The following is a 26,537-nucleotide window of genomic DNA, read 5'->3' on the forward strand; positions in this document are numbered from 1 at the left end:
TCAGAAGAATGTGCTTACAGGTACAAACACTAGTGACTCATAAGAGAGTGGCAAGGGCATCATTTGCTGCAACTTTGCCTTTTCTTGTATGCAGGGAGTAGAAAAAATATACTGGAGTACAAAACTCACTTGCAAAGAGGTTTTTTGGTGTATATAGAGTAATGCTTTTTGGTTCCTTTTATAGATTAAAAAAAAATAAGCAACATGCTTTTCTTCAATTATCCTAACTTTCCTAGCAATAAACTATTATAATTAAATTGTTTACTTTCTGACAACCTCCATTTTACAATTTAGTTCCTATATTTTATACATGGCTGTTCTTTCAGAACATGTCACAGGCAGTTTGAATGTATCTTCTGACACATAATGCTTCCAGACTTCCCATAATTAATCCTGAAAGAGAGCTGAAGGGTTCTATCTCCACTCGTAATGGATTACTAAAACGAGAGGTAGCATGTTATATGGACAATCATAAAAACCAAGACAAGAAAGTTATAACCTATATTTTCTAAACCCATCTGCGTCACCAGATCATGAGGTACAAGCATTTTGAAGGCATGGTGGAAATTAGCACTTCAGAGCTGCAAGCATGAAATGCCACTTTCTATCATCATCTGTTTCTTTCAACTGAGATCAAAACTTCCATCTCACTTAACATTTTAGAGAGAAAAGAATCCAAAACACTCTTTTTGGCCCATGCCCTTTTGTGTCTTCCCCTCTCCTGACATTCTCTCATTACTCCAGAATTCTTATTTTTCCCAAAAAAAGAATAGGCTGAATCTTTACCCCTTTGAAATGTCTCACTGGACCTCTTAAAAATCACTTTTTAACTGTTCAGTGAATTTTCACTTATTTTGAAATTTCTCAGTCCCTAAGGGAGCATCATATTCTTTAAGTTACTTTAGTTACAATTCTGTATCTTACCTTGGCCTGGAGTTGGAATTACAAACAGCTTAAAGCCATTTTCAGTTTTTTTAAAGAGTGGTGTATGAAGTATGTTTAGCCTTTTGAAAGAAATATGCTTTTCAGAGAAATGCTCTAAAATTTTCATATTTCTATAGACTTACACAATTTCCAAGGAGCTTTCTGATAAAATTTAAATTAACAAGGGGTTCAAAGATTTTCATTTTAATGGTCTCACCTAGACACTGCCATTTCAGTTTCCACAGAAACTTGTGAATCCTAACAACCTTGTTTATCTGTTTGAAGTGGATTTTTATACACTAGGTTCTACTAAACAGGATACAATAAAAGGACCATTTACTTTTTTAAAGGTTTGGACCAAAATACTGTTAGATCACTTCAGTCTTCACTTAAGTGGTAACTTTAAGTAGGATTTCTCATCCTTGGCATTACTGACATTTGGGGCAGCGTCACTGTTTGCCGTGGGAGCTGTCCTGTGCAGAGTAAGGTGTTTAGCAGCACCCCTGGTCTCCACCCACGAGATGCGAATAGCAGCCCTGCCACACCCTCCCCACCTCCAATTACTTCTCACAGCCAAAAAAAAACAAAAAACAAAAAACAAAAAAAAAAAACACCACGTCTCCAGACACAGCCAAATCCCTAGGTGGGGGATGTGGGTGGAGAGAAGCAAAATGAACCCAGCTGACAACTGCTGTTCTAAGGCGTGCTGTTCTGTGCACCGCCGGTAAAGCCTTGATCTTTATTTTTGCAAAGGATGCATAGAATGTAAAATTAAAACAAATGTGGAACCAAAACGTCCTGGCAGAGAAACTACATTTCAAAATATAATCAAATTGAGATGGTAATTATAAACCAGCCAGTTTCTGTGCAGCAAGGTCTGATCTCAGCTGAACCTCAGCTAATTTCAAAGTCATTTCTCTATAAAGAGCACCACTCACTTTTAGGTTCGTCCCCAACGTTTGCGTCTTTTCTCTCTGAAATTCTTTTCTGTAGGGATGGATGTTTTCCCTTCTGTCTGATAAAGCAGCCACAACACCACTACTCTTTTCTTTGCTTGCTTCGCAACTCTGCACCAAGTTGTTTTCAACCTCAACTAAGGCAGAAGAAAGAGAACCAAGGATAACCAATTCCTTCTCCAAAGATGATGCCAAATGATCAATTAGGAAATCCTCACTTCCTGATTTTAGTTTTTTCAAGAAACAATTTCTAGGGAGAGCTCCGATGAGATTATGAAGGCACTGGAACAAAACTGTTTGATTCCTGAAATAAAAAAACAAACACAACATTACAAAACTCGGGACAGCACAAAGCAGTCGTGTACAACTTACTGTAATAATCACTTAATATTCATCTACTGATGAATAGAACCAATACTGCCTGCATGTGATCTTTTGATATAATTCAGATTGTAGCAATCAAAAATACATATCCTATACCAATCCGTTAATGTTAATCAGTTGCTTCCTGATGACATTTTTTTCTCTGAGTAATAACATCAGTATTCTATTTTTAAAATTTCATTGTCGGGGAAAGATAAGTAGAAATCTTAAAATAACTATTAGGTCCTAACCGACTAAAAAAAAAAAAAAGCCAAAAACAAACATGAAGTTAAAAGCTTCAGTTTCTAAATGAGGCCACCTGTGTCCATTCATGCTATCCCAGGCAATGACCTGAACGTGTCCCACAGTGACACAGATATCTACTCTGGAGATGACTCTTGGACCACACACATATGCACTAACTTCTCTGGACATATTCCAATTTGATGGGCATTACCTGGAATAGACTATCAAAATCCCTTCAAATGGTGTTCTTTGTTTCCAGTTAAAGAGTGTCCCATAGAAACTTCCTGGCCTTTTGCAAAAGCAAATTTCTGGAAATTCTTGGATTACTTCACATTTCATGTGTTCTAGTAGCCACGTCTTCATTGAAGTCAGAGAATAGGTGGGCGATGTGATTTGAAAACAAGTTCTGTTAAATGCTGTGAGAAGTGCAAAGAGATCTTCCACGTGTTCTATGAGAAAAACATGTCACAAGCTCTGTCATTAAACTGTCCATTATCAAATAGAAAGAGTTCTTAAAATTTTCTAATTCAATTAGGTATATGATTAAAAAGTACCAACAAAAATTACCTATAGGTTTCTTCTTTGGAAATGTCAGCAGGTATTTCTTACTTGAAAGATCTTCTAGACTTATGAAAAGTCTGCCACACCAAACATAATGATCTTCAGAAGAGTTACCATTTTCCCTCTCCCTAATTTGTAGCAGCACAATGCAACAGAAATCAGTGAATGCTAAAAGTGGTGAAAAAGGTGTTACAGCAGTAATGACTTGCACACACTCTTTCTCAGATGCTTGTTCTCCAGCAGAGCTTTCCTCATCCTTCTCCTCTTCTTCTTCCTCTTCCTCTCCCTCTTCCTCACTATCAATAGTCAACTTGATCCTTTTTGCCTCTGATCCTATTTCACATGGCACTGAGCATGATGCTGGGGGAAAATCCCTACTCAACTTGATCACCCTATTGTGACACTTAATAAGCCGACAGCTGGAGCTATGAGCTTGATCCATTACCAGTGATAAAGTCACATCATTCAGGGACCTGTAAAAAATCCAGAGTTGAGTCCAAAAGCTCATTCTTTAGAATCAAAGAGATGATTAAATGCTACACAAACAATAACAAAACTATATCCTCTCTTTTCCTAGAAAGTATCATTTCAAATTATCAAAAAATTAAGTGCAAAAACCAAACACATTTTTAAAGATCCTGTAATAGCACATTTCTTGAAATAGGAAAGCCAACAACACTGTAAATACATTGAACTTTAGGAAAATAATTTCCTCAGGAGAAAGGAACAGTAAAATAATGCTGGATTTTATTTTTGAGGTAGCTTTCTCCCCCCCCCCCCCCCTTTTAGAAGAAAAATTGTATTCTATACTCCCCTAAATAACCTGAATAAACTCTACTTTTTAATATAGAACACTGTTTGCCCCTCAGCAATGATAATGTTTTGGATACAATATTGTGAAAATTTATTTCACCTGTTTCCATTTACATTTTTAACATGGCTGATTAGAACATTTAAAATTCCTTATGTGGCTAACATTATATTTCTGTTGGACACTGCTATTCTAGACCATCAAGATAATGTTATCATGATACTTACAGCTTCAAAGAAGATGTCGTTTTCACTCCAACAACCAAGCTATCATCTATTACACGGTACCATATCTTCTCTATTAGCCGTTCTGAATCTTGAAAATCATCTGGTATCTTTTCCTCAAAGGTGCAGACAGGGCTTTCTTCTTTACCACAAAGAGTAACAAGATGTGCCTTAAAGAAAAACATGTTTAATAACTTACTACCAAAAAAACTACCAATGTGGCAAAACTAAAAAAATAACGTAAATCAGCTTTCAGTCGGGCCTTAAAGCTTACATATTTTTTTTTTAATTTTTTTTTTCAACGTTTATTTATTTTTGGGACAGAGAGAGACAGAGCATGAACGGGGGAGGGGCAGAGAGAGAGGGAGACACAGAATCGGAAACAGGCTCCAGGCTCTGAGCCATCAGCCCAGAGCCCGACGCGGGGCTCGAACTCACGGACCGCGAGATCGTGACCTGGCTGAAGTCGGACGCTTAACCGACTGCGCCACGCAGGCGCCCCTAAAGCTTACATATTTTAAAATACACTGTCATCTGCACCATACAATTTTATACTATAGGCTATATATAAATCACTAAAACAAAATTTATCGAACCTATATGTAATAAACTATCTACTGAGACCAAGAAGCATGGCCTGACTGGAAACAAGATGGGGTATCCAACACAGAGCCAGCAAAGATATAAACTTGGAGTCCAAAATAACCTGATAATATATGTCCTGGGTGGGCTGAGAACAATCCAAAGATTATTAAAGTGACTTAGACTAAAATGATAACTGTAAAATTTTGTACAAATAAAACTGATTAAAAATCTTTAGACTGGTGATCAATCATGGCTAAAATTGTACTCTTAAAGTCCAGGCCATATTCACTCACTTCCACACATATATCGATTTATAACAACAATAGAAATGGTGGGAGGAGGAGAAATAATAATCATAATGATTCAGAACACTTACTGAATGCTTACTACGTGTCCAGCACTGTTCTCAGTGTTACTCAGGATTCAATCTGCTTAACCTTCACAAAACCCCCAGTACCTTAGTTAGGTAGTATTATTATGTATGTTTTCCAGGTAAGGAAGATAGGAGGCTAAGGTCACACAGCTAGCAAGTGGCAGAGCTGGGATTTGAACCAAAGTAGACTGGTTCCAGAGCCCATGTCCTATTTTAACCATTACTCTATACTGCTCCTCTATGTGGTAATTACTGAAAAAACGTATGTAATATGTAATAAGATACACTTACATTATAGTAGGCTGAACAAGTTTCTAGGAATCTGATACCTTTGCCAGGAGCTGTGAGATTTGAGACAGGCCATTCATCTGAAACCTGGGGTAATTTTTACTGCCTGCCAGAATTGCTTTTAAAATTAATCATGTAAACAGCCCAAAATGGTGCCTTGCACATAATTACTTCAGTGCATTAATTTTGAAACATTTCTTCCCCTTTTCTAATACTAGCAAAATCACTGGTATGAGGTGGGAAAGGGACATGGCGGAGACTTTTAACAATGACTTTCATGAGCTTTCCCAAGAGATTAGAACAGTAATACAGAAAAGCAACATGCTGTGCTTTTGTTATGATTCTTACATTAATGGAATCATATTTTGGACCCAAGTCCTCATGTTGCTAAGACTGAAATACAGACACAAGGCATAGACTGCTGCAAGACTGGTCAATTTAGAAGGAATTCCGAGCTAGGCACTAAGGTGACTTGAGGGAGTAAAGTGTAGTATCAAGTTTCTCCATGTCCAGCTTTTCTTAATTTATTTGTAATTTTACTACACTGTCTTTCTCTGTATGGAACTAATGTTCATAAATACTATTTTTTATGAAGTTGAAGGAGTTTTTGGTAACCTTCTACACTACTGTACTGACATAAGTAATTGCAAGAACCTAAAGAGGTTCTTATGCTGGTCAACCATAAAGAAAATGAGAGTAAAATTATAAAAAGCAGATATAAACACTAAAAAAGCACAGCAATTTGGGGGCATTAACTACAAGAATAAATAGCCTTAGAAATGAACACTGCAATAGATGAAAAGAACGATTATTATAATAATGATGAAATTATGTATTCATTAATAAAAGGTTACATAATGCTCAGCATATTCTGTTTAAGAAGTCAGAAAATATATAATTCACTTAGGGGTGTTTTCTATTGAAACTACACAAATAAAAATGTTTAATAGTTAAATCTTTTAAACAAAAGGACTTGTTCCCCAAGGCTCCTGACAACTGGGATTTTAGTATCCCATAGATTAAGAATAATTTGCAAATTGGTAAAATACTGACTCCTTAATCAAATATTTTTAAGTCACAAAAGTCCAGCATTATAATCCCTGCCACTTTGCTTCTTGCCTCCATTGAGTGGAATTTTCCAATATATCCAAATATTCCAATGTAAATAACTCTTCAAGACCCACAACTATATGATCAACTCATCTTTGACAAAGCAGGAAAGAATATCTAATGGAAAAAAGACAGTTTCTCCAACAAATGGTGCTAGGAAAACTGGATGGCAATATGCAGAAGAATGGAACTGCACCACTGTCTTATGCCATACACAAAAATGAATTCAAAATGGATGAAAAACCTAAACGTGAGACAGGAAACCATCAAAATCCCAGAGGATAACACAAAGAGGATAAACAAACCTCTTTGACCTCGGCCAGAACAACTTACTAGACATGGTGCCAGAGACAAGGGAAACAAAAGCAAACATTAACTATTGGGACCTCATCAAGATAAAAAGCTTCTGCACAGAAAAGGAAACAATCAACAAATATAAAAGGCAGCCTACAGAATGGGAGAAGATATTTGCAAACAACATATCTGATAAAGTGTTAGTATCCAAAATCCATAAAGAACTTATCAAACTCAACATCCAAAAAACAAATAATCCAGTGAAGAAACGGGCAGAAGACATGAATAAACACTTTTCCAAAGAAGACATCCAGATGGGTAACAGACACATGAAAAGATGCCCCACATCACTCATAAGGAAAATACAAATCAAAACCATGGTGAGATACCACCTCACATCTGTCAGAATAGCTAACATGAACAACACAAGAAACAACAGGTGTTGGCAAGGATTCAGAGAAAGGGGAACCCTCCTGCACCGTTGGTGGTGCAACTGGTGCAAACTGGTGCAGCTACTCTGGAGAAGAGTATGGAGGTTTGTCTCAAGAAACTAAAAACAGAACTACCCAACACCCCAGCAATTGTACTATTAGGTATTTACCCAAAGGATACAAAAATACAGATTCAAAAGGGGTACACGCACCCCAATGTTTATAGAAGCATTAGCAACAATAGCCAAACTATGGAAAGAGCCCAAATGTCCATCAACTGATGAATGAAGATGTGGTATGTAGGTATGTACATATATATATACACACATGTACATACATATACATACAATGGAATATTACTCAGCCATCAAAAAGAATGAAATCTTGCCATTTACAATGAAGTAGGTGGAACTAGAATGTATTATGCTAAGCGAAATACGTCAATCAGAGAAAGACAAATACCATATGATTTCACTCCTATGTGGAATTTAAGAACCAAAACAGATAAACATAGGTGAAGCAGGGGAATGAAAGAGAAGAGACTGAAATAAACCACAGGAGACTCTTAATGACAGAGGACAAACTATGGGTTGACAGAGGAAGGTAGGTGGCAGATGGGCTAGATGGGTGATGGGTACTAAGGAGGGCACTTGTAACACTTGGGTGTCATATGTAAGTGATGAATCACCAAATTCCACTACTGAAACTAATATTACATTTTATGTTAACTAAAATTTAAATTTTTTAAAAAAGGAAAAAATTAAAAAGAAAAAAAAAATGACTTCCAATAGCTTGTAGATTTTCAATTCATAAAATGATACAATGGTCACATGATGAATTTTACCTTCTCTGCAGCTGATGTACTTTCATCTTTCCCTTGAATCAGGTTTATTAAAATTTTCCAATATTTTGAAATAATTTTTTCCTTAAGCAAGAGATGCTGCTTTAATTCCTGAATAGAAGCCAATCCAACCTGTAAAGTAGCAAAAAAAAAAAAAATAATAATAATTGCCAGAGACATCATTTCAAATGAAGTCTGACAATACCATTAATTCATAAAGTACTTTCTCCAAATTCGTTTATTAATTCATTTTTCCATAGAAAAGCAGAGAATACTTCTCAGAGCAAAACTATTTTCTTTGTAAATGTTAAGTAATTATAAAGGAAAAAACAGAGCAAGTAACTGCAACAGAGTTTATATATCAAACTGAGAGAATGCCAATGTATTAGCATGCATTTCACCACTGAATTAAGTAATCAATCAATACGAACATGAATGTGCAATCCATATGAATAAAAATTAAGGCCTACCAAACTCCTATCCCCCACAAGAAAACTATTTTTCTCATTGCAGAAATAATTTCGGCTTCAAAAAGCAAAGACATCATTATGAGTAGAAATGGTCACTTTTAATTTGATACTATTTGAAATCCTGTTTAATATAACATCTATAGCAAATTTATTTATTATTTGAGAGAGAGAAAGAGAGAGAGAGAGAGAGAGAGAGAGAGAGACAGCACAGGCATACAAGCTGGGAAGAGGGGCAGATGGAGAGAGAACCCTAAGCAGGCTCCTCGCTCAGCACAGAGCCCAATGCAGGGCTTGATCCCATGACACTGGGATCATGAACTGAGCCAAAATCGAGAATCAGACGCTCAACTGACTGAGCCACTCAGGTGCCCCTATAGCAAATTTTAAAGATAACACATAGCCCCCAAACTGTTACAAGTTTAATTTTGTGCTAATAAACTCAGTGCTGGGGTCAACTCTTAACTACAGAAAACGAAGACTGGGCAAAGAGCAATCCATTCCTTTTTTTTATACCAGATAAATAGATTTCACTACTAAAGATGGAACATTCACGAAATATATTTTGCTACTGAAAATTTAAAGTCATGTCTTTGAACTTACAGAAGCTATTTCATTTCAGATGGATACCTGAGACTATTGAAGTATTTTTTTTTAATTTTTTTTCAACGTTTTTATTTATTTTTGGGACAGAGAGAGACAGAGCATGAACGGGGGAGGGGCAGAGAGAGAGGGAGACACAGAATCGGAAACAGGCTCCAGGCTCCGAGCCATCAGCCCAGAGCCTGACGCGGGGCTCGAACTCCCGGACCGCGAGATCGTGACCTGGCTGAAGTCAGACGCTTAACCGACTGCGCCACCCAGGCGCCCCCTGAGACTATTGAAGTATTCATCCAGCTTTTAATGTAACATGTTTTTCTATACTGGAAAACAAAACGCATCCTGTTTTTAAATTCCTTTCTTTCAAATTACAGTTAAAGTCAGGTAAATTCCCTAACTTTTTATTGGTGAACAGAAGTTAGAAAGTAAAGACTGAATTATATCTTACCTCACTGCACAAAGTAGGTAAAGTATCTAGCTATTATTTAAAAACCATCTGTTGACCTATTTCTGTGGGCTCCACATTATTCACACTGTATCACTCACTCCCTGAGTAATTTGTCACTTACGGAGAGGGAGCTGGACACGTCAGAGGGGGAGAGTCTAACTGGAGAATGCTGGAGGGGCAGGGAGTAGAAGAGAGGAATATGTAGGCAGACTGACAATGAAGGTACCCTCAAAAGTTACCTGTGTTCTCTCTTCCCTACTTTCAATATGCACCGCCCCCAACTCCAGGACTAAATACTGAATCATTAGATTATTCAAATATTCTATGTTGTGAGGTACTATTATAAAACTATAAAAATAACCACATGGTAGCACATTTAAACAGCATAAAAATACATTTCAACTTCCCTTTCTAGACCCTCAATCCCATTTGTACAGCCAACATATTGTTTATCTTTCTAGAACCTTTCCATGCTTATGTTAAGGAATGCTCTCTTTCTCCTCACTCTAAGGAAGTAAAATCCACCCCAAACCAAATACAGGCGCATAGGGCGCTACAAGACACCAGACCTTGCTTTTTTGTTTTTATTGCGATTTCTCTTATACATGGAGAAGAGTGAATACAGAAAACACTTTACAAACTAATCATGAAGGCAACACCCAAATAACCATACACAGTTGGCTGCCCGTGGACCCTCCCTAGTCACCAACTCCTCTTTTTCCAACGGAGGCAACACTACCCTGGCCTCTTAAGGTAACTTCCTTGTTTGTCTACATAATTTTACCATCACCGTAACTCCTAAAGAGTATTTTTAGCTTTTTGTGTGTTTTGCTTTGACACCTTTTATGAATGGAATCATTCTGTATGTACCAGGTTTTAGAGTCATCCCATTTGTCACTAGTAGTTGTAGACTTTCATTGCTCTGCAGTACTGCATCATGTGACCATACCAGCTCACTTCTCCATCCTTCTGCTGATGGACATCTGGATTATATCCAGGCATAGGCTATTACAAACAGTGATGCTGTGAACATTCCTGTACACATGCACAAGTTTCTCCAAGGTCCTGGTCTCCTTGTTTCCCCTCCAACTTGTTTCCTTCCAACCGTTCGGTTGGAAAACAAATTTTATAAGGGAAAGAACGGTGAAACGGACACTGGTTCAAGTTCTGCCTGTCACTTAACCTTTCTGGCTATTTGCTTCCTCATATATAAAATGGGGGAGGGGGAAGGAAGACTTGTTAATCTCTAAAAGGCCTTCCAACACTTGGAAATGTTTTTATCCAAATTGAGAGCTAGTAATAACGTGTGGATACTTGAAATAAAATGGACATGCAACTACATCTTATTCACTTTCATATGTTCTTGCCTCCGTGTTTTTTTTAATATTTTCCTCCAACGACTCTGTGCTATCTTCTGAATAATTTTTGTAACATAGTTTGGTTTGCTTCTTTGCTCTGTATCTCTTTGAGTCAGCTGTTAAACTCATCTGATGAGACATTTTTATTTCAATGTATTTTTTAGTTCATAGAAATGCTATTTGGTCATTTTCAGTGAACAGTTGCTCATGCCTTGTTTAGGTGCTTAGTTATTCTGTGGGTGGCTCATTTTCTTTGAAAAATTACTTGTGAGATTTATAAGAGGCCGTGGATAAATGTGTGTTTTGAGAGAGGACTTTGTGTTTGTTTCTGCCAGTTGCCTAGGGTACTACTGCTTTAGGTTAAACACAAATGCTCCCAGGGCAAAAGCAGTATCAGTGTTCTCTGGGTTCTCTCTGGGTTCCAGCCTTTAGAGCTTGGCCTGATAATTTATATTTTCACCTCTCTGAAGCTTTTAGGGAGATTTTAAAGACATATTTAAATTATGATTTTAACTTGGTTTTATCAGAAGAGTTGGTCCAAATAAAGTAGGTGACACATTACCAGAGGTGGAATTTCTAAAAGTCATGCTTTCATAAATTAAATTATTTTGGCATCATTTCTAACTCAGTATAAAGATCTACCTTATTCTTCTTGATAGCTTCATGGTATTCCATAGTTCAGGTATATGATAACTGATTTGCCAAACTCCTAATGATGGATATTTAGACTGAATTTTGTTGTCTATAAATACTATATAAACATTCCTATAAAATCATCTTTGTTTACTGTACAAGTATATCCTTAGGACAGATTTCTAGAAGTAAAGTGGCGAGAGTAAGAAGAAAAGTCCTGTCCACATTTTAAGAGCTGTAACAACTTTCCTTCTGAGGAGGTTGAGCCACTTTACATTCTCAGCAATACTGTTTCTGAATGCATATTCATATTAAGGAAATTAATCATTTTTTTAAGAGACAGAGAGAGGGAGGGGGCGAGGGCAGAAGGAGAGAGAGAATCTTAAGCAGGCTCCACACTTAGTGCAGAGCCAGACACAGGGCTCGAGCCCATGACCCTAGGATCATGACCTGAGCCAAAATTAAGAGTCAGATGCTCAAGTGACTGAGCCATCCAAACGTCCCAAGGAAATTAATCCTTCATCGCTTGTTACAATAACTATTTACATAATTTGTCTTTTTATATATTTTATTTTGTTCAGAGCACAAAAGGTTTTTTTTTTAACTTTTTAAATGTTTATGTTTTTGAGAGAGAAAGACAGACACAGAGCATGAGTGGGGGAGGGGCAGAGAGAGAGGGAGACAGAATCTGAAGTAGGCTCCAGGCTCTGAACTGTCAGCACAGAGCCGGATGTGGGGCCTGAACTCATGAACTGCGAGATTATGACCTGAGAAGTCAGCTGCTTAACCTACTGGGCGACCCAGGTGCCCCCAGGGCACAAAAGGTTTAATGTAATCAATCTTTTCCTTTTTGGTTCCATGTCCACTATGATATTTTATTGTTTATTGCCAACATGCATATCTAATATGTGTTCAATAAGCATTTAGTAAATTCACATTATTAAAATATTACAAAAATGTTTTGAAGAGCCTGCAAAGTACAAATATTTACTATATGGCCCTTTACGAAAGAAGTTTGCCAGGGACAGAGAAAAAAGTAAAATGACAACACAAGGAAACAGATAAATCCAAAAAGACGGACAACTGGCCTCGCCTCCTCATTAGTCTCATTGTAAAAAAGCGGGGAGGGGCATTATTCTAGATAAAAAGACAAAGACATATAATAATCAACTGCAAGTGTAAACTTTGACCAGACCCTGAGATAAGCATATATAAAAAACATTTCTGAGGCACTTAGAGACATCTGAATACAGAGAGAATAGTAAATAAGATTAAAAGATTATTACTAATTTTCTAACTGTAACAATAGTATGGTATGGCTACATACAAGTATGTCCTTATTTTTTAGGCAATTCCTGCTAAAATATGTAAGAGTGAAGTATTACAATATTTGCAAGCTTTAAATGGTTATGCAAAACTGTAGATACATACGTGCATATGTACACAAAAGCACAGATGAGGCAAACAGAATTGTTTTTAAAGTACCAATAGTTAACATCCACGTGAGGACTAGAGATAACTACAGTACTATTCTTTGAACTTTTCTGAGTATTTAAAAATTTTTATGAATGAAAAAAGGCAGGTTACAAAAGAACATGCATCATATCAAATTTCTATTTAAATTTACAAATATTCACTTAAAAAATCTACAAGAATATACATGGCAAAGTGTTAAAATTGGTTATATCTCAGTAGCCGAATCATAGGTGATTATTAGTTTCTTCTTAATATTTCTTTGAACGGTCTGAGTATTTTATAAGGACTACGCATTACCTTCATATATTTGGAAAAAAACAAAAACTCCCTTAGAGAGCTTTGTAGGGAAAATTTGAGGGTAAACTGTTCATGTTTGGTACATGTTATGATTCATCATATTTGCTTCTCTTTTAAAAGAGATACTATGGCATGCTGATCCTTAAGACCAGAAAGAATGTGTTTTCAAAAGTGAGCTTCAAATGTTTTATAAGTCTTATTAAATTTAGTCTTACTACAAAAAGGTATCATTTTTAGATAATACATTTATAAGTAATGCCATAATAGTTTTTACACAGGTACTAAAAAGGTAAAGATCCTTTGAAATACCATTTTTTCCCAATCACTGAGTTGCTTATACATTGAGATCCTTTCTCTCAATGTTCTTTCCTTCATTTAGAATATCACTAACTCAAAAAAGTAAAAACAGGGGCGCCTGGGTGGCGCAGTCGGTTAAGCGTCCGGCTTCAGCCAGGTCACGATCTCACGGTCTGTGAGTTCGAGCCCCGTGTCAGGCTCTGGGCTGATGGCTCAGAGCCTGGAGCCTGTTTCCGATTCTATGTCTCCCTCTCTCTGCCCCTCCCCTGTTCATGCTCTGTCTCTCTCTGTCCCAAAAATAAATAAACGTTGAAAAAAAGTAAAAACAAAAAGCAAACAGACACCAACTTTCAATCTTCTTTCCAGAGGTGGAACCACCAAAGAATGATTCCCTTCTTTGTCTTCAAATAAGTCATCTTCATTGCAATCCAATGTTTCACTCTAAGAAACAAACAAAAAAAAATACTCTAAAACTGAAATTTTGAAATAAATTGAAAATTCATAGGATTAACAGAACACAAAGTTTATCCAAAGGGCAGTTTTCCATGTTACACACTCTTACATGAGACAAAAAAAATATGTATTTCCCCATCATTTCTTGTAACTAGAAAAAAATGACTATTATTACTACTACCACTGACCTAACACTTGTATACTGCTTCAAAAAGTATCAGCTTACTAGATTTTTTATAAAATCCCACAACTAGAGAAAATAGGAATTGTCCTCATTTTATTAAGAAAAAAAAAACAAGACTCGGATTTTTTTTTCCAGATATTTCATATAGGTCTGAAACTTCAGGGGTATTATTTCACTTTTGCCCAAGATCTTAAGATATTATGAAGTGTTACTTCTTTTAATAGAGCAGTTTCATTTTTATTCCTTAATTAATCCAATGTTATCATGTTTATCAGTATAAAATGTGAATTTTCAGAAGCAACAATAAAGGCAACTTACAGTATTACTATCACGTGAGTGAACACCAGATATACTATATTTCAAATTTATATCAAAAGTATAGTCAATTTGGGGGCACCTGAGTGGCTTAGTCGGTTAAGGGTTCAACTGCTTTTTTTTTAATGTTTATTTATTTTTGAGAAAGAGAGAGAGAGAGCAAGAGAGCAAGTGCAGGAGGGGCAGAGAGAGAGGGAGACAGAATCCTAAGCAGGTTCCAGACTCCAAGCTGTCAGCACAGAGCCTGATGTGGGGCTTGAACCCACAAACTGCAAGATCATGACCTGACAGACACTCAACCAACTGAGCCACCCAGGTGACCCAAGGGTCTGACTCTTGATTTTGGCTCAGGTCATGATCTCATGGTTGTGGCATCTAGCCCTGCATCTGGTGCTACCCTGACAGTGTGGAGCCTGCTTGGGATTCTTTCTCTCCCTCTCTCTGCCCCTTCCCCACTTGCTCATGTGCATGCACGCTCTCTCTCACTCTCAAAATAAATAAATATTTTTAAAAAGTATAGTCAATTCGTGTAACATTTATTGAAAGGAGATTCAATATATAATTTTAAAAAGTCAATGTATTTTTAAAGTTCAAAGAGTTTACTGTATGAAATTACAAATATTTAAATGCTAGGTCAAAAGCTTTAAAGTGCTCCAATGTTCAAAAATCGTTCTTAAAGTAATATATAAAAAGTACACATAACTTACTGAATAGTTTATGTTGCCAAGATCTGTTACTGTAAATGAACTCAGGCAATCTGAATTCAAGGAGTCCTGAAAAAGTAACAGTACTTGTTCAGTTCCAGCTCCTATGAAGTCATCTATCAGTACTGAGCTAATTTTTTCCCACTTAGCAGCAACCTGAAAGAGAGTGGAATAGAGAAGGAATAGAGAAAGAAAAAAAATCAGATGTGAAATAAACTAAATCCTTTTGTTGCATGTAGGTGTAATGTGTCATCTTCAATCTTATAAACAAGTAATGAAAATGGTAGTGTCAACACTAAAAACTAAAGATATTGGGGGATCAGAAAACATAGGAAGTTAAACAACAATTTTATAAATACCAAGGTACTTAAATTTAATATTTTATCAATGTTTGTCCAGGGTCTGTCATGTTCCTGATGTCTACATTAAAATTTTATTATAATTTATAAATTTGAACACTTCTCATGACAATTTTGGAAATTGTAACATTTCTCATGAATAACTCTAGTGAAGATTCTTTCTCCAACATGTTCAACGATGACCCTCATTCTCATAAGCCTTAGCAGGTATGTATTTGTGATCTGACCAATTACACAAGGAATTCAATTGCATTAGGTAACTAGACGGTAGTGGTAAACACTCAAAAGCTCTCAAAGCAGACTAACTTTTAAGAGTCAAGATGAACTTAATACCCTAAACCTTGGTGGAGAACATAGCCGCTATTAGGGACACAAAAGGGGATGGATCCTAATAGTGGGGCACCTAGAACCATCCCAGCCCACTGGAAAGTTGTGATCAGTTTATACCAAATCATGAGACCCAAAGTTTAAAACACAAGACAACTCCATAAAGGTCTCTAAAGCTTAAAGCTTCCAGAGCGGCCCCCCAGAAACTAATAGCATAGGGATCAGATACCCCTTATTCCTCAGGCAGAAAAGCTAAAACTCCCACTCAGAATCCTGGCATCAGTGCAGATACATCATCTAGATGACAGAGGGTGGCATGTATTAGAGTAAGACTATAAGACTTCAATCTATATAACCATGCATCAGTCTGCCCCACATAAGGCTAATTTCCAAAGCTGTGATTTTTCACTTATGTAGGGAGGAAGCTTATTCGTATACCCATATCTTCCCTTCCTCCCACCCTCACCATGAGTATCACGAAGTGCACTTAACTATATGAAGAGAGTAATAAGAATGTGCTCAACATGCAAATACCATAGAGCTATATACTCATGCTTGCACACACACATTTACAACCTACAGCTCTAGAATAGTGCTGCCAAAAGAAATATAGGAGTGGCAATGCAAGGCATATATACACTTTTAAGTTTTCCAATAGCCGATAAAAGAAAATTCTCTCAGAGTGCCTTGGGTGGCTCAGTCGGTTAAGCATGTGACTCTTGATTTCTGCTCAGGTCATGATCTCATGGTCCGTGAGCTTGAGCCCCACATCAGGCTCTGTGCTGAGAGCATGGGAGCCTGCTTGGGATTCTCTTTCTCTGCCCCTCCCCCACTCACTCTCTCAAATAACTAAACTTAGAAAAATGCCCATCTAATTGTCATATTAATAAAAACTAGAAATAGTTATATTAAAAGACAAATAAATATGCAATAATTGTAGCTATATATCTATATCCTTCCAAACAACTCAAAGGTTCTATGACTCAAAACAGCAAGGCAAAACCTTCATCAAGTAGCATTTGGAAAACTTTAAGAAATAAGAATGATGCACCATACATGATTTTAAGTGCAGTACTAATAATTGATTTGGATAATAAGATTTCAGGATAAGCTCTATGAAACATATAAATACTTAACAGATCCAAGACTACGCCAATTGAACGATTATGAAATTAAGTACTATACCTGAAAGTTCTTTTTCCAAACAGCACAAATGTCATTGGATTTAAAGGATACGATGAAAAGCTCTCCTCCACCTGAGTCCATAAGCTGAACTGCACAAGGATCTCCAAAGGGAAGCTGGCACACGCTTTTTGGCGTCCCATTTTGAAATGAAATCAGCTGATTCTTTCGAGTAAGGGCAATCAGAGACATTCTTAACTGGTTGTTGACATTCTCAGTTGCACAGACATGCACACAAGTTACCACACTGCTATAAGCAGGAGGGATAATGTATGCATCACTTATGACTTCTTCATTTTCAAGAGAGTATACACAAAATGTGGTCTTCCAAATTGCATAATCCGATTTTGAAAGCTTTTGGGTGCATCCTTCCTCAGATAAAAAACATGCCTGTGGTCCTAATAACACCATACCTAGATTTTCAATCTCCCCTGCCCACTGAACAGAGGAAAAATTAACAGACACAGTCATAACTTTGCGGTTTAGAGAAGAGATAAGGTAGAATTTTTCTGCACGTTTCCATAAAACTAAAGGGCCACTAAGGACCCTTACACCATCCTTCAACTCATGGCTTAGTCTAAAACTCAAACGTTTTTCAAATTTATTGGTACTGTGAAGAAACAGAAGAACATATCTGAAAGTGTTCTTTTTATTGCACTGTATCATAACATAAGGAAGATTAATTCCAATTCTGAAATCTGACACACAGTTGCAACACACAATTTTTAAATGAGAGTTTTTTTCCTTTAGCATAAAGAATCCAGTGGACTTCTGAATAAAGGCTCTTGCTCCTCTGTCAAATACCATTCTCCTGACTTGTAATATGGGTATTTCTGCAGGCCCTTTACCTGCAACATCTCCTTTAGACAATCGAAAAATAAGGACTTCCCCATTATAACACAAGAGACTTTCTTGTTCGTTAGATGACATTGTTTTCTAGTCATTCCACAATATCAAGTCTTCGTGTTGGTCCAATTTTCGAATGCAAATTGATTCCAGTTGATGCTTTTAAGCCTAAAAATGTAATGAGGAAAACTACCATCAAGTAGACAGTTGAAAAGAAAACATGTTAGAGAAATATCACATAGATAACTACAAATTTTATGAATATTTTTAAGATTTTTATGCTATCTTAACAACATTATGCTTATCAAAAAGCCCCATCCCAAATATTATCTCTGTACGTTAAAAAAAACACAGTTTGCAAACGATGCAAATAACCACATCACAAAAGATAACTGAATGTATTAACAGCATCTATTAGAATCTGTAGGTGGTCTAGGGGCGCCTGGGTGGCGCAGTCGGTTAAGCGTCCGACTTCAGCCAGGTCACGATCTCGCGGTCCGTGAGTTCGAGCCCCGCGTCAGGCTCTGGGCTGATGGCTCGGAGCCTGGAGCCTGTTTCCGATTCTGTGTCTCCCTCTCTCTCTGCCCCTCCCCCGTTCATGCTCTGTCTCTCTCTGTTCCAAAAATAAATAAACGTTGAAAAAAAAAATTTTTTTAAATAAAAAAAAAAAAAAGAATCTGTAGGTGGTCTATTGAAAGTGCCTGAAGACATTCTTTCTGGCTCAGGGAATTTCTTAAGGGTTCCACTTTTGTCTCTCTTTCAAACTTACCAACCTAATCTGGTTTCCCCATTTTCTTTTTTCCCCCATTTTCTACCCTGTGGACTCAAACCTGGGTTTTTCCTCTCAGCCTTAGCCTCTCTACAATGACAATTCAATGAGTCAATGATTCAAATTAAACTGGTACCACAGCCCAGGCACTTGGGGTCCTGCTTCCCTGAAACAGGAGCTCATACAGACTCTATAGTAAAAATGAAAAGCCCAGAAAGAAAAAGAGGAGACAGCATACCACGGTTTTAAAAAAATTCACCATAAGAGTAATAGAAATAAATTTTAAATCTTACTTTGCAAAAACAGTGCAGCTTTGACCTTAAGGAAGTCACTATTCCTATTCCAAGTAGAAAAAACTAGAGGATTAGTAACATTATAATAAACATAAGAATTAAATAATAGCTATCAGTTATTCAGGTTTACATGCCAGATACAAAACGTAACTTCATTTAATGCCTACAACTATTCTCTTAAAGTATTCTTATCATCACATCTTTCAACTGAGAAACAAAGGTCAGAAAACTTTCCAAGGTTACAAAATTAATTGGCAATGACACTAGATTCAGAAGAGGGGCTTCTGACTGCTGAGCCTACACTTTTAACTACTACACTGTCCTGGCATGCATCCCCCGTACTCTGAACACTGGTTATAAGTAAGGCAACTTGAGATAATTAGCAAAGTAGATTAAGAACAAAGGAACACACATGGTGTCACAAATGGCAAGATCTCATTCTTTTTTTATGGCTGAGTAATATTCCATTTATAGGTATCTATCTATCTATCTATCTATATGTTTTATACACACACACACACACACATCCCATATCCTCTTTATGCATTCATTTATCGATGGATACCTGAGACCTAGAGGATATTATATGAAGTAGAATAAGTCAGACAGAGAAAGATATATGTTGTAGGATTCAACTTATACATGGAATCTAAAAAATAAAATGAACAAACAAAAACATGACTCTTTAAATACAGAGAACTGGTGGTTGCCAGAGGGGATGTCATTGGGAAACGGGCAAAATAGAGGAAGGGGAATGAGAGGTACTAACTTATAAATAAGTCACGGAAATGAAAAGTACAGTCTAGGGAATATAGTCAATAATACTGAAATAACATTGTATGATGACTACACTTATAATGGTGAGCACTGAATAATGTATAGAATTGTTGAATCAATACTCTGTACACCTAAAACATATAACATGTCAATAATAATAAAATAATAAAAATAAAGTTAGAAAAAGAAAACATGCCAAATCTAACTGCAGAAAAAATTACAACAACAAAGGAACACCCCCTACACAGATCACAGCATGTAAGAGAAAGACGTTGATCTTTACTCAGTGGCTATATATGCAGACTCACTTCTTTAACAGCTACCAAATGCTCAGCATATGCTATGAATTGTACATCGCTGCAGAGCCTAGACAACCATGTGAATGGTGGGCCTGGCCAGCCTTTTACTAGATGCATGACTTTGGGCAAGTTACTTAATCCCTTGTGCCTGGTATCCACATATGATAGATAGGGTGTAGTAACAGTACTACCTCACAAGGTATTAAATTAACTAATATAACCCACTTAAAATAGAGCCTGGCACATGGAAAGTGCTCAATAAAGGTTAGCTGCTACCATTATCATTATCATCACCATCATGGCCAGCTCTGGTTTCTATAGTACCTAACCTTGGAAACATCAGAACAGTCGCATACTAACAGTTTTGGAACGCTGAAAGGTCCCTCTCCACTATAAATAACTCTAACTCATACTCTTTCTTTTCTACTTGCAGATCATTTACACCAGGAAATTCAACCATTTCAGATATAAAACTAGGTCATATGCAATTAAGCAATAATGTTCTCCTCTGTTGAATGAGAAACTCCAAAGGCTTAGGTCTTGTTCTTTTATTATAAAAATCTACCAAGAGTTCAAATAGAAAAAAAAGTATCACTGAACCATCTAAAAATTTAACTTAAGGCAGCATTTTATAGAAATAACTTTAATTTAGAGGCAATTCTATTAAAACAGACTAAATTAGTCAGCAACTACTTTCAAATTGGAGATGCCATAGCTTATTGTCGAATTTCCAAATACATCATTGGTTGTAGTTTTAAACAATGTTCATAAGTTCTTTGAAATCCCTTCCATTAAGAAGTGGCACTTAATTCTCCTCTCCCTCAGTGAGGGCTGGTCATTATGACTCACTCTTAGCCACGAGAATATGGCAGAAGGGACAATTTGAGACTTCCAAGACTGGGTCAGAGAGCACTGTGGCTTCCTCGTTGACCTGCCCCTTGGATCACCTGCAATGAGGAAAGCCACCTGCCATATTATTAAGACACTCAGGCATCCTCGTGGAGAGGTGCATACAGCAAGGGACTATGCTTCCTGCCAACAGTTAGCAAGGCCTCAGCCTTTGGCCAATGGCCATGTGAGTGAGCCTTCTTGGGATCAGATCTTGCAGCTCCTTGAGATGATTCAGACCCTTGGAGAGATTCTGAGCCAGAAGGATCAACCAAGCTATGCTGCTCCCAAATTCTTGATCCTCAGGAACTTTGAGATAATGTTTGCTGTTTTAAGCTAAGTTTGGGAATAATTTGTCATATAGTAACAGATAAATACATAGCTCCATGGTAATTGTTTAAGTTGATGATACTGTTTTTGAGAATTTCATGAAACCTATTACTTGAAGTAACTGGAGATACTGTATCATAATACAAACTAGCAGAAGTCACTGGCTTACTGGTTTGTTGTTAGGCAACTAACACAAAGATCTGGGACAGTAATATTACAAAGTAGTTTCAGCTGTCTCAGTAAAGAAGCTAAGTAGGTAAATCAAAGGTGTGGCTTTTACTTATGAAACTATCTTTTAGTTTAAAGAAATAAATATTGTATTACAACAAAATATATGAGTAATAATTGATTTAAAATTTCCCACAGACATGTCAGGTCTCTTAGATTTCTAAAAAAAGTTTCCTTTTTTCAAGCATTAAATGATATATATATATATTTTTTAGCATTAATACGATATAATCTGAGATAAAGATCTAAGAACTTGTCTTTTACTACCTACTTACATGAAAGGTTTTTCACTTTTCTTAATCATACTAAAAATAACCAAAAGTAACTTCTACACAGAAAAGGAATTTGGAAGACATGAGTGAGACCCTTAACACAGAGATAAGTAATAACATAACAGAGAAAAAGGGCTCAATAAAGGAAATTAGAAACATGCTTGATAGAATGAACAGTAGGCTGGAAGAAGCAGAGGAACGAATTAGTAATCTAGAAGAAAGTAATGGGAAGCAATCAAGCTGAACAAAAGAAAGAAAAAAGAATTATGCCAAATGAGGATAGAGACTTCAGGAACTCAGTGACTCCATCAAACGTACTACATTTGTTATTTTAGTATTAAGTATCACAACTAATGTTTAATCAACACAGTGCTCTGGTTCACCAATATCCAAGTGTGACAGAAGGAGAATCTGACTACTAAATAGTCAGCAGACTCTCCCCCTTTCCTAACTTTAGAGTATGTATTGTTGCATCTTAATAAAGTTATGACTTAAGAAAATCAGACCCCTTACATTCTGTTCTTTTAATGTTATCACCAAGTTCCTTAACCTAGAAACCACTATCTTCCAACTCTGTTCCAATTGCCACTATGGTAGTTCAGGCTTTCATCTCTCACTGAGGCTGAGGTAAAATCTTCTTAAATTGGTCTTCCTTACTCTAGTCTCTCTTCCCCTCCAATGTATTAATTTATTTATGCTACTTCAGTTATTGTCCAAAAACACAAACTTGATCTGGTAACTGTCCCCTAACTCAAAAACCTTGCATGTACCTTCTCCCCCTTTCTCAATAGATCTATGATCCTTAAGTTACTACCTGGAAAGATAGATGCTAAACATTGTGTATTGAACATATGAATGATGTTGAGATAAAGGTTGCAAACCATTGCTATAAAGTTTATCATGGCATTCAAAGCCCAGTTATAATCCTAATCCAACAGGCTTTTAGCATGAGCTCTTGGCAAAAAGAAAACTTATTCTCATGGATTCGGATTCAAATAGATTTAAATGACTGTAACATGAAATGTCTCTATTTTTAAATACTACTGCAAAAGCACGCACACTTTAAGTTATTTAAAATGGATCACCTTAAGAGTTAAAAATTAGAAGTTATTAATATATTTACTTATGAAGATAAATTTTTTTCTCAAACTTTCTATCATCTTCAAGACTTATTGAATTCACATACCTATGTACATCTATTTTAATTTATACCAATGCAACATCTGTTTAAAAGTTCTTAGCATATGTTCATAAAACAAACCTTTAAGTCTATGGAATAAATGGTAATTTATTTTTTTACAAAGAAATAATCTGGAACCAGGGGCGCCTGGGTGGCTCAGTCGGTTAAGTGTCCAACTTAATCTCGGCTCAGGTCATGATCTCAGTTTGTGAGTTTGAGCCCTGTATCAGGCTCTGTGCTGACAGTGTGGGTCCTAGCTGGGATTCTGTCTCTCCTTCTCTCTGCCCCTACCTGACTTATGTTCTCTCTCTCTCAAAATAAATAAACTTTAAAAAAAATTTTTAAAAGAAATAATCTGGAAACAACTGAAAATAAGATTCAACTTAGAAGTTCTAAAACCAGTATGAACAAGCTCTGATTAATCAAACCCTGATTATCAGGGCACCAGGCTTACTATTCCAGTCTCTAGGTCATCTGAATTTTTACTTACTTACCCTTACAATAATGGCTTACACTGTGGTGTCTTACACCCTTACAAGAGAAAAAAAAACAGGGTAAAACCAGTTAAGTTTTATCTCCCACTGTAGCTAATGGGAGCAGTGGGGGGGGGGGGGCCAGATTATTTATAAAATACTACACAATTAATTTGAGCGTTTCCTGTTCTGTATTACCATATATCAAAGTTGACTATGTATATTTGGTACATAAAATGAAAACAGATGAGTATACTAGGGAAATAATACACACTAACAGAAATATAGTAGATTGGCAATAAATTATCGCCCTCATCCACTCTTCCCTCCCAGCCTCCTATCAAATAAACAATGTTATTTTTAAATGCTAATAAATTCTTCTGGGTGTCATAAATTTCAGAACTCTTTAAATAAACTACCTGTCTGGTTGAGGAAGATCTTAAAAGAGCATATTATCTGCAGATAAAATCTAAAAATGTCTCTGAGAAACTGTATCAAGTATGACCAACAGAAAGTATCTTTGAAAAAAAAAAGGTAGAATTAAGACACCCCACTAAAAATTTCACCTAATATTAAACATAATTTTATAAGCATAATACCGATAGATGTACTTTTCCCAACGTATAGAACATTTACCCAAGTAAATCAACTTGGCTACAGAATAGGTCTGCTGTTAGTACGTTTTCCTACCTCTCTAACTAGAAATCATTTGTTGGAGCCTACCCAGAACCAAGCTCCATTTTCCCTTTTCCAAAACACATTAGTGCATCTGAAATGTAGGTGAAAGTGGGGGAATGGTGATCCACTAAGAGGATTAGGAAAGACTAAGTTAAAGATTTTCTATGTCATTACTTCTAACTTTCTCTAAGCAATGATAATCCACTGAAAGGTTTCAAAAACAGAAATCACGGAACTACACTTCTGAATTATAAAGATCTTGGTGACAGTGCTGACGATGGTGAAAGGTAAGAATGGAGGCAAAGCCATCAGTTTAGTTAGGAGATAATTATGAGTTCTTAAAGGGAGAGATGACTTTGGAAGGCAATTTGTCAGTCACCTGAAATACATACATCCATCAATTTCATTTGTAGACATGAACCCAGAGAAATAATCCTACATAATAATGCACAAAGATATTGCTCTAGAATGTTCACTGTGCTGTTACCTGTATTAAGAAAAAAAAGTAAAAACTTCCATGACCATCAATAGGGTAATGAATACATACAGATGGAATATCATACTATAGTTAACAGGAATGAATCAGATCTACATATACCGCCCTGGCTAGATTTCAAAAACTAAATGAAAAAAATTAAGCTACAGAAAAATGTATATATACTTGAGTACATTATTTATCTAAATCAAAACACATAAAACATTATTGGTTTTTTTTTTTTTTTGTTTACTTACAATTGCTACATTCCTGGAGTGCTTCTCTGTGCCAAGTGCTACTCTAAGCAGTTTGGACTTATTCCTCCCTACATCCTTATACTACAGGCAATATAATCCCCTTCTACAGATGGGGAAGCGGAGGCATGGAATTTAAGGACCTTCTCAAAGACCTCCAAATAGGAAGTAACAGAGCCAGGATTCAAACCCAGGCAGCCTGGTCCAAAATGTAAAAAGCAAAGATTCTGTAAAGATTCATGCCAAATTCCAACGACTGTTTATTCTGGAGGAGATAGGTATCAGGGTAGGGGAGTGGAGCCAGAGGGGGGCTGTAGCTAGAGCTGAAATGTTATTTTTAAACAAGGTATTCAACTAATTTTTAAACAAGGTGTCCATTTTTCCCCAAACACATTTTTAACACACTAAAAAAAAAAAAAAAAAAAAGGCTGGATATCGTGGTTGACTATAGATGGTGGAAATATGGGGGCATTTCTTTGTAGTTTTCAGGATCTTTCAGTTTTTTAAAAAAGGCAGCGTTAGGGGCGCCTGGGTGGCACAGTCGGTTAAGCGTCCGACTTCAGCCAGGTCACGATCTCGCGGTCCGTGAGTTCGAGCCCCGTGTCGGGCTCTGGGCTGACGGCTCAGAGCCTGGAGCCTGTTTCCGATTCTGTGTCTCCCTCTCTCTCTGCCCCTCCCCCGTTCATGCTCTGTCTCTCTCTGTCCCAAAAATAAATAAACGTTGAAAAAAAAAAAAGGCAGCGTTATCGAACACAAAACGATTTCTTTTCCATTTTTTTGGCCGACAACCATAAAATTGTTCCAGGGCCCTATAAACCTAAATCTTTCTCAAGTTTGGCCCTTAAGGTCATTTTGCCCTGGGTAACTGCCGTAAGGGCTGCCCTATGCATTGCAGGCTATTTAGCAATACCCACTAGATGGCCAGTAGCTGGTCCCTGCCCCATTATTACAACCAAAACTGTCTCCAGACACTGCCAAATGTCTCCTAGGAGATAAAACTGCCCCCGGTTGAGAACTAGCTTAATAAACTGTAAGGTGCTTTACATCTTTTAACTTTCTATAACTGCTCTAGTTTAAAGGTTTCAAAAACATAATCCGTGATAAATTTCTCACACTCCAAGTGGGAAAGATGCGGCGGGGTGAAGAAAGCTTGAAGCGAAAAAATCCAATACGGCAAGCACTTAAAATCTAGTCATCATTCCACAGAATGACGGCCATAGGCCCCGGCAAGCTCGTTTCCATCCCCTTACTCCGCAAAGAGGGCACAAGGGGGGGCCAACCCAGCTCTGCCGCCCGGCCCCGCGAAGGCCAGGGGAAGGTGTGGGACGACGCGCCTGCCATACCTGAGCCCGCGCGTCCTGAGTCCGACAGGCGCCACGTTCCCGACGCCCCAGGCGGGCGCAGCGTCCCTCGGCTCCAAACCTCCCGCCCGCGCGCTGCATCCTGGGAGGTCGGGGCCGGAGGCTGCGTCGAGAGCAGAGGAGGCGGGGCGCGCGGAGCCTGCGGAGCCTGCCCGGAGACGGTTGCCAAGGGAGGCTGAGGGGGCGGGGCCTCCAGGGAAGGTTGTGAAAGAGAGGGGCAGGCGGAGCTTGCTCGGGCGGAGCTCGGCGCTGTAAGCTCCCGTGATCCGGCGGTAGGCGGAGGCGGGTCCGCAGTGCAGGGGCTGTC

The 26,537-nt window shown here is 37.3% G+C and overlaps 1 protein-coding gene across 1 annotated transcript; it reads right to left on the bottom strand.

Moving 5' to 3' along the window:
• Positions 1-487: 487 nt before the first annotated feature.
• Positions 488-26,342, bottom strand: FANCB (FA complementation group B). Its single transcript, XM_040468314.1, has 9 exons — positions 26,213-26,342; positions 17,111-18,121; positions 15,243-15,395; positions 13,932-14,024; positions 8,011-8,139; positions 4,089-4,255; positions 3,057-3,523; positions 2,701-2,938; positions 488-2,184 (listed from the first exon to the last, which is right to left on the bottom strand). Exons 2-9 carry the CDS (start codon positions 18,035-18,037, stop codon positions 1,770-1,772), a joined length of 2,589 nt encoding a protein of 862 aa, XP_040324248.1. The 5' UTR covers positions 18,038-18,121; positions 26,213-26,342; the 3' UTR covers positions 488-1,769.
• Positions 26,343-26,537: the final 195 nt, after the last annotated feature.

Source organism: Herpailurus yagouaroundi, unplaced genomic scaffold (assembly GCF_014898765.1).
Source record: "Herpailurus yagouaroundi ecotype Mexico unplaced genomic scaffold, PumYag 67690, whole genome shotgun sequence".
Lineage (NCBI taxonomy): Eukaryota > Metazoa > Chordata > Mammalia > Carnivora > Felidae > Herpailurus > Herpailurus yagouaroundi.